Source organism: Asterias rubens, chromosome 20, assembly GCF_902459465.1.
Source record: "Asterias rubens chromosome 20, eAstRub1.3, whole genome shotgun sequence".
NCBI lineage: Eukaryota > Metazoa > Echinodermata > Asteroidea > Forcipulatida > Asteriidae > Asterias > Asterias rubens.
The window spans coordinates 5,715,937-5,725,417 of record NC_047081.1 but is presented as its reverse complement, the minus strand read 5'-3'; the positions used below and the strand labels follow the sequence as shown (position 1 = coordinate 5,725,417).

At 38.8% G+C, this 9,481-nt stretch overlaps 1 protein-coding gene across 1 annotated transcript; it reads left to right on the top strand.

Moving 5' to 3' along the window:
* The first annotated feature begins 390 nt into the window (after nucleotides 1-390).
* Nucleotides 391-7,993, top strand: LOC117303626 (renalase-like). Its single transcript, XM_033787842.1, has 7 exons — nucleotides 391-612; nucleotides 1,391-1,496; nucleotides 2,582-2,733; nucleotides 3,666-3,935; nucleotides 4,554-4,727; nucleotides 6,301-6,476; nucleotides 7,706-7,993. The coding sequence occupies exons 1-7, from the start codon at nucleotides 492-494 to the stop codon at nucleotides 7,880-7,882; spliced, it is 1,176 nt and encodes a 391-aa protein (XP_033643733.1). The 5' UTR covers nucleotides 391-491; the 3' UTR covers nucleotides 7,883-7,993.
* Nucleotides 7,994-9,481: the final 1,488 nt, after the last annotated feature.

Sequence of the window (9,481 nt, the reverse complement as noted above, 5' to 3'; positions counted from 1 at the left end):
AAGTTTTCAAATAGAGCAAGTTTGGGCGATTGAAACCGCAGTGATGTATCTGCGCGAGGGGCCACGTAATGTCACCTTTGACCTATTTCTTTGTCAACACGTTTCAACTATTTTTTGAAGGGGTAAAGTTTTCAAAAGCTATCAAATTCTCATCAGTTATTACATCGGAATATTATAATCCTTGTTTTTTAAACCATAAAATGTCAATTTTAAATAAAATCCAATGTCTATGGTTTCAAATTTTTGGCAAATGACATGACAGCCAGTGTGTTAAACTTAAACGGCTCTCTTGAAAATAAAAATTACCTTTTTAAGAATGGTAAATTCCGAAAATAACTTTATCTAGTTTTGTAGGTCAAATGGTCACAAACAATCGCTGGGGGGGCCAGAATCCAAACAGTGTGTGTACACGGCCGGCTTTTACACAACACATTAATGTCGGGGTCAATGTCCTCAATGTTTACCTCCTCCATAAAAAAACCAACAACTAAATGATGCCGAGAGTTCTTATAGCTGGTGCAGGGGCAACGGGGGCCCTTTGCGCCAATATTTTGAGGCAGAATTTGAAAAATAAAGTTGAGCTGGTGGTGTGGGACAAGGCGAGAGGAACAGGTTTGGCAGTTTAATTTTTTGATTTATTTATAAAAATAAGTAGATTTTGAAGATACTTTTGTAAAATGAAAATGCGCCCTCAATAGGCCACATTAGAGTTGTCATTTTGTGTTTTGGCAGCCAGCTAGAAAGTGTATGCAATCTTACCATGACTACGAGTCTTTTTGCCCGGTGAAACATGACGTATACCGTGTTTTGTCAGCAGAGGGCAGGGCAGTTTGAATAATAATAATAATAATAAACAACTCTTATAAAGCGCCTTACATTCATGACTGGACCCCAAGGCGCTGTACACATTAAAAATAGCTGCAAACAAGAGCAAAAAAAACCAAAGAGCATACAAGATTTCTAAAAATATAAACCACAAGATGGACCAGCCAATAGTTAAAACCACAAACAGCGAAATTTAAAAAGTTATGGAAAAGCACTACTATAAAAAGATTAGTTAAACTTACAATACTTTAAAAAGGTGTCCATATAGGAAATACACTTACAATTATATCATATCAGGGGTCGATCCCGCAAAGAGTCAGGACCAGTCCCTTTAAGACTAGTCCCAAGAGATATTAAAATGTATGGCCAGTCTTAAAATTAAGACGAGTAACTTAATGTAACGAGTAACTGAATGTAAACATAGGTCACATCGTCTATAGAGCTGGGTGTAGAACCATAGCACTCATCTACACCATCACAGACTAACCATGCCTGACCCTAATTTGTCGCTGCCTACATTACAATTTACAGTATTTAATTTGCCACTTGATGTCTTCTCATTTAGGTGGTCGTATGAGTACAAGTCGAAGTCCTGATAACCCACAGTGCACCGCTGATCTTGGAGCCCAGTACATCACTGTAACACCGGACTATGCAAAGAAACATGAGAGGTACAGCTCCCAACAGTGTAACACACATAATAATAGTAATTATAACACCCCTTGCAAGTATTCTGCCTGCTCATTGGTTTAGAGCGCGTCACATGACATGTCTTAGTTTCGCTAGACGACGGCCGTGTGATAGTGCGTCGGTTTGCCATGCGCTAGTCCGAAGACTAGCACACGGCGCCGTGTGCTAGTCTGACAGACTAGCACACGGCGTGCAGTACCCAGACGTCCGTTGCGTGTACGAGGATGATAAATTAATAGTCTGTAACCATTTCGGATTGCACGACACTACATGCAACACAGTAAGCAAAAGTGTTTGCAATCTGTATTCGCGTCGTCCGTGGATTGTAGCATTCAGGTCTGTAACGTAATAATAATAGTACAGTATTTAGAAATGTTTGGGGTGTTATAAAACAAATATTGACTGCTTTTACTCGTGCAATGGTTAAAAACTATGACTCCCTTGGTGATCCCTGGAGCGTTCTATTTTCCCTCGGCTTCGCCTCGGGAAAATAGAACGCTCCGGGGATCACCTCGGGAGTCATAGTTTTAACCATAGCACTCGAAGCAGTCAATATTTGTATACTAGTGACTTCTTATGTAGTGCTCACACCGTCATACTCTCAGTCAGTGACGCTCAAAGTCTTCAACATTCAGTATTTTTTTTTAAGGTATTGTGGAGCCACACTTTTTAGACCAATTTATTGACAAAGCACTTTGTTATTCTTTACAAGGTGCTGTGGTGCGATATGCAGCCAAAACCATGCCAGGGGTGGATTTCCAAAGAGTTTAGACTAGTCTGATCTCGAGTAACTTTGACGACCAATTGAGCTCAAATTTTAACAGTTGTGTTATTTTATGCATGTTGAGATACACCAAGTGAGAAGACTGGTCTTTGACAATTACCAATATTGTCAAGTGTCTTTAATGAAGACAGGTATGCCTGTACTGTTGTACATGTACGGTAAAATAAACAGGTTTTTTCATCAAGTTACTTGCTTCTTATGTGAAGATCTCTAAACTTTAGAATGACATCAATTTGTTTTAATTTACTTTTTCTTTTACTTTCTTCTTCTCCTTCTCATAAGCTACCACCAGGAACTTTTGACCAATGGTTTATTGCAACCATTGACAGCGACCATTGATGGTGCAAGAGATAGTCATTATGAGCAAGGTACTGTGCACTACGTCACACCTCAAGGAGTAAGCTCAATCGTCAAACACTTCTTAAAGAATTCAGGTATAAATCTTTATTTTTAGTATTTAAAGGAACATTACAGAATTGGTAAGAAATTTTTTTTTCTAAGATCACAGATTTCAGAAAAACTTACAGGGTCTAATGATGATAAAAGTAGAAAATATCCCTCGAAATATTTCTGTCTGAAATGTCACATTTGATGGGAAACAAAGAAAACTTATTTCACAGTTTATTGCTCAGTGAGCGTTTTATTCATTTTCTTTTGTAATCGATGTCATGCAAAATGTGTAATCTGTTTTTACACTTTCTTTCTTGTGACCCAGATGGCAGAGCGATCTCAAACTTTTACAGGTTTGTCAGTTTATGTATATAAAGTACTTACAATTCTGTAAAGTTTCTTAACTTGGATTGTTTTGTTGCTGTTTTAAAGTATGTTTTTTGTTTTAAGTTCAGGCATAATCTTTTGTTTATGTCTCAACACCCCTAACGAGGGGTCTGTCTATGTACTGTGGCCATGGTAACAGCTTCTTGACTTTTATATGTCTTTGCACAATTATGCCCTGGCGCCCACAGCAATTGCAGTGGTGCCCTGTGCTTTTGTTGCGGTGCCCTTGCAAAGTTTCATTACAAATTTACATTTTCATCATAGAGGTGCCCCCTACCAGAGGGAAATTGCTGTGCCCCTTCAGGGGTCAGAGAGTTTATCATAGCACCATTCATTGGGTCTCAGGGTTCATCACTGCAATTTCCTATCTTCCTGAAAGTTTGTATATCTCAGCGCCTTGAGTACCTTGTTTGGTAGATTTGTGTGTACTATAAGACTTAAATATTATATTATTATTATATTATAATAATATTTACTGCAAACCTCACCTAATTATACTCCCACCATGCACATTTCAAATCTTATTGGATGACACAAGTTAAAACCTTGAGATTTTTATTTTATTTTGATAATCCATTTTATATAACAGAATCCGCAGTGCAATATGAACGCCCTCTTGTCAAACTAGAAGCAGTGAACATGAATGATTCCACCCAACCACCGATTCCATCCGTCAAACTCTACATGGACTCTCAGCCCAATGTCATGGAGGGTGATTCAGTGACAGGAGAAACGCAGACGACCATCAAGATCATTGCTAACCCACAGGAAGATCAGTTGGAGGTATTCGATGCTGTCATCTTGACGATGCCAGCACCTCAAATTCTTCAACTGAAGGGTTTGGTTCAAGAAGCACTTGGTAAGAATAATTTGCCGAAAATTTATTATCAAGTAATAAATCATAGCTGCTCAGTCACCTGCATGTGTACATCCCAATATTTGGAGATTGTGCAGTAATTCACCAGAACCAGAACCAGATATTGATGGGGTAAATTTTATAGAATCTTTGGTTAAACAAAGAAAAAAATTGAGGTTTGCGACCTCCAGATTAATGTGCCAGCGATCAACCTTGAGTTTAATTCGAGAGTAATTTTTTTTTTTTTAATGATTTGGGATTGAACAAAGAAAAGTTGACTAAAGCAGAATTCGAACCAAAGACCTCCGGTGTAAAGTGCCAGCGCTGTACCAGCTGAGCTATCTAGGACCTATATTGGCGGTCTCCCTATTTTGTCAATATCTTTGTAAGGATTGCCAGTCATAAGCCACACAATCATTAGCTGTCGTGTAGCCAGGGATAACACCCAAGTTTATAATACAACCTGGGAAGCTGCAGCCAGGGGATCACCTTAACGGAATGCAACTATTAACCACAAGGGAAACTGACTGGGTAAAGAAATTTGGGGTTCTAGTCGCTTTTTGCCAGGTAGAGTTTGTTCTTAGAGAACTGTCTTTTTATTATTATTTCATTTTACCACAGCTAAAAACAGTGGAGTGAAATCAAAACTACAGTCTGTGTCATATTCATCCCGCTACGCCTTGGGGCTGTTCTTTGATCAGGGAACATCTCTGGATACTTCACCGTGTGCTCGCTATGTTCAGAAAGATCCTTGCATCCGATGGATCTCGGTAGACACAGAGAAAAGAGGAGTCGGTAAGATTCAACAATCTTATATTTACAAAAGTTCTCCATCTTAAAGACACTGGACACTATTAGTAATTGTCAAAGACCAGTCTTCTTACTTGGTGTATCTCAACATATGAATGAAATAACAAACCTGTGAAAAATTGAGTTCAATTGGTCGTCGAAGTTCCGAGATAATAATGTAAGAATAAAAAGCAGCATTGTCACACAAAGTTGTGTGCTTTCAGATGCTTGATTTCAGGACCTCAAAATCTAATTCTGAGGTCTCAAAATCAAATTTGTGGAAATTTCTTCTTTCTCAAAAACTTTGATAATTACGGATTTATAGTAAACACATGTCACATGACGCGGCGAAACATGAGGAAACAAGGGTGGGTTTTCCCGTTATTTTCTCCCGACTCCGATGACCGATTGAGCCTAAATTTCCACAGGTTTGTTATTTTATATATAAGTTGTGATACACGAAGTGCGGGCCTTTGGACATACTGTTTACGGAAAGTGTCCAATGGCTTTAAAAAAATTTGAATATGAGAACTGATTCATGCAGGGTGTCGTTGCCGAGTGGATAAGAACACCGAACTCAAGCTCTGGTGCTTCTGTTCAGCAGATTGTGGGTTCAAATCCCGGTTGTGACAATTGTGTCCCTGAGCAAGACACTTAACTATAATTGCTTCTCTCCACCCAGGGGTAAATGGGTACCTGTGAGGGCAGAGATGGTTCTTGTGATTGATTTAGCCGAGTAGTGCATATTAATGTTGCACAGGCTGCATACTCCCCACCAGGGAGCTGAGATGGTTTAAGGAGTGATTTAAGGCCCAGTGATCAGGGGTAATAATGTGAAGTGCTTTTGGAAGCCCTCCGGATGTGAAAAGCGCAATATAAAAACTGGCTATTATTATAATTATTATTTTGAATCGTCTCTCAGATTTCAGAGGGTTGGTGTCCATTAGTGAATGCTGCTGCCATATGTGGTTGGTACCCTGTGTCACCTCGCTAAATGTGGGTGGATTCTACATGTACATTTGTGTAAAAATACAGTGACTGTTTTGTTGCTGTTTTCTGAACAAGTAGACTCTGTATTCAGCTGAATTTTTACGTCCATTGTATCATTCTTGATCATTTTTGCTAGTTAATCACCATTACATTGACAGAAAGCAAAAACTTAACAATGACCCCACCTTTAAAGCCATTAGACACTTTCTGAACAGAACAAAAGTTAAAAGTTCACAGATTTACAAATAACTTACAGGGTTTACAGAAGGTAATGGTGAAAGACTTCACTTGAAATATTATTCCATGAAATGCTTTACGTTTTGAGAAAACATTAAAATAATTATCAATTCTCGATATCAAGAATAACATATTTATTTTAAACACATGTCATGACACGGCGAAATGTGCGGAAACAAGGGTGGGTTTTCCCATTATTTTCTCCCGACTCCGATGACCAGTTGAGCCTAAATTTTCACAGGTTTGTTATTTGATATAGAAGTTGTGGTACACAAAGTGTGGGTCTTTGGACAATACTGTTCACCTATGTTGTGCGATTGCTTTAAGACAATTGTTTTTTTCTACCCTACAGATTCCAGCAAACAAGGACCATCTCTTGTTGTTCACACAAGTGTCCCATTTGGTATAAAATACCTTGAGACGGACAAGGATGAGGTACAATCAATCATCATGCAACATTTACGTCAGCTGATGCCTGACCTCCCAGAACCAGCAAAGGTCAAATGTCAACGTTGGCGATATTCACAGGTAAATATATATATTATATTTATAAGTACTGAGTATACAGTGCTAACACACATTAGTGTATGGATAAAAACCAAAATTAATATTCTTTATCCCGATGCAAATTTAACATCGCTTATATTGTTGCGGTGCCCGCTACCAAAACATAGGATTCGAACTGCCTCTAGCTACCGGGCAACCTCGGTAGTCTAGTTGGTAAGACACTGCTCTAGAATTGCAAGTGTCGTGGGTTCAAATCCCACCCGAGTAACATGCCTGTGATATTTTTTCACAGGACTCGGGAAAGTTCTGAGTATACAATGCTAACACACATTGGTGTGTGGGTAAAAACCAAAATTAGTATTCTTTATCCCCGATGCAAATTTAACAACGCTTATAATATATATACATGTACTGTTGACGCTACTCGGGGCTTATTTGGCTCAAGATGTTGTGGCCACAGGTGTTTTCAATGTTAAAAATTTGTTTGTGCCATCCAGGCCGATCCTGGGCAGCAGGAACATGTGTTGTAGGCCAATGGCATTGAGGTTGTCTATAACCTGTGATATGTTGGTGCAGCGCAGGCTGCTTCCACCCTGTAGAAAGGGTTCAGATGTTTGGTTCTGTGGATTTAAGAAGGCACTGAGAGGCACCGCAGATATACCTACAGGTACTAGGCACAATAAGCCTTGTTGAGATATAGCGGACACAATGCTACAACACTATTACGCTTGGGTCAATTTGTGTGTATACCAAAAACGTTTGGTTACAAGGCTAGATGTACATCAACTTTCCATAGTATCAACCATTTTTACAAACATTTCATTTCAAAGTAATGTTGTAATGTAAAAATGTATCAGTTTTTACTGTTTGAATCTGAGAAGCATTACTGTCAGTAACATTTCTCAGATTGTGTTTTTCCAATAAGCCTTTTTAAAATATGGCGGACACAATGCTACAACACTATAAGGTTTGGGTAAATTTGTGTATATACACCCAAACCACTTAGTACATTCCTATCAAGTCCGCCATACCTCAAAAAGGCCTATTAGCTTCCTACCCGGACATATTCGCCCCTGATTTTCATCAATATCTTTTAAAAACGAATACCTTTTAGTTAGTTTTATTGTGTACATCTACATTATTGGATTGAAACAATCAATCGGACCACAAAACAAATACTTTGCCTTTAAACTGCAACAATGATATCTTTTCTTCACCATTGACATGCAATATTTTGGTGTGCTTGCTAGGTGTCTACTCCATATGAAGGCACCCCTGGAAGTGTGTTCCTGGCCCAGCAACCTACCTATGCAATAGTCGCAGCTGGTGATGCTTTTACGCATTCTAACTTTGATGGATGTATCTCGTCTGCAGAGACGGCGTGTGAAGCCTTGATCAAGTATTTCGAAGAAACAAATCAAGTATAGACGTTATACACTATTGATTTTGATGTGTCATTTGGATGGCATGGCGTTAAAGGCAGTGGATACAATTGGTAATTGTGAAAGACTAGCCTTCACAGTGGGTGGATCTCAACATATGCATAAAATAACTAATCTGTGAAAATTTGAGCTCAATTGGTCATCGAAGTTGCGAGATAATAATGAAAGAAAAAAACACCCCTCCCAAAAAGTTGTGTGCGTTTAGATGGTTGATTTCTAAATCTGAGGTCTCTAAATCAAATTCGTGGAAAATTACTTTTCTCAAAAACTATGGCACTTCAGAGGGAGCCGTTTCTCACAATGTTTTATACAATCAACCTCTCCCCATTACTCGTCACCAAGTAAAGTTTTATGCTAATAATTATTTTGAGTAATTACCAATGGTTTCCACTGCCTTTAAACCCACGCCTCTCACCACTGTGGCCATGGTTCGATTCCCGGCTATGGCCATATGGGAGTAGAGTAATGTGCTGATTCTCTCCTATGCCTCAAGGGATATTCTCCTGTGGCTTCTGGTTTTTCTTTCTCCAGAAAAATCAAACACTTTTGATCTCAAGCAATGTGTCTGGCTGCCGAAGTCGCCCTTAACTGATTGGCCTCTTAAATTATAAATTTTTACGGAGTAAATCAGAAAGGTCAAAAACCCGAGTCCAATTGGCTTGTGGAAGAATAAACTAAGATAAATGCCAGCCTGGTAATTTGTTTTCAGGGCAAGGAAGTTTTTTTCCCTTTGCAGGGGCACCTCTACTTGTGCTAAACATTGCAAGGGGCACCAAGGCAATGGCCAGGAACATGGTGGCACCAAGGCAATGCCATTGCATGCTCTTGCCCTTACAAGGGCAATCACATCCATTGCCTGTTACTGAGGTACTGTATCAACCCTACTAATGCTACCACCTTCATTCGGGCAGGGAAGTTGTTTTCCTTCGCAGGGGCACCTCTACTTGTGCTAAACATTGCAAGGGGCACCAAGGCAATGGCCAGAAACATGGTGACAATCACTTCCATTGACTCTGGACTGAGATACTGTATCAATCATTGTAATGCAATCACCTTTATTAGGCCAGGGCAGTTGTTTTCCTTCGTAAGGCACCTGTTCTTGTAGTAAACATTTCAAGGGGTACCAAGGCTCTTGCCCTTACAAGAACAAAGTAGCTGTGACTGAGGTACTGGGTTAGGCCTAAAATATGTCATCCCCTTCATCAAATGCAAGTTGTTTACTTCAAATACTGCTGATCATTCCAATTCTGCAAATCTTGTCAGGTTTTATTATTGATATTTTGAATGTGCCTTACCTCTAACTACCGAAAAGAATATAATCTTCAGACAAAGCATTACATTGTAGTCTATTAGTAGATTATTTGGTAATTTTCGTCGTCTTCTTTATTTCAATCATTTAGAGTCAAAAACATATTGCTTGAAAACTTACACTTTTAAATAAATTACTGAATTACTTATCAATTATTTTATGAATATTTGGAATGAAATGATGTCTTACTAGAAAAATTTAAAAAGTATTACTACTCTCCCACTACATTGTAAAGAAAGATTGTTTGTGTTTTTATGTACAAATGTGCACCTCAC

What these genes read in the sequence shown, in the direction of transcription:
- LOC117303626 (XM_033787842.1), top strand. Translation starts at nt 492, where the DNA reads ATGATGCCGAGAGTTCTTATAGCTGGTGCAGGGGCAACGGGGGCCCTT. An exon ending in GGACAAGGCGAGAGGAACAG is followed by an intron (nt 613 to 1,390) that starts GTTTGGCAGTTT and finishes CTTCTCATTTAG; the next exon opens with GTGGTCGTATGAGTACAAGT. An exon ending in TTTGGTTCAAGAAGCACTTG is followed by an intron (nt 3,936 to 4,553) that starts GTAAGAATAATT and finishes ATTTTACCACAG; the next exon opens with CTAAAAACAGTGGAGTGAAA.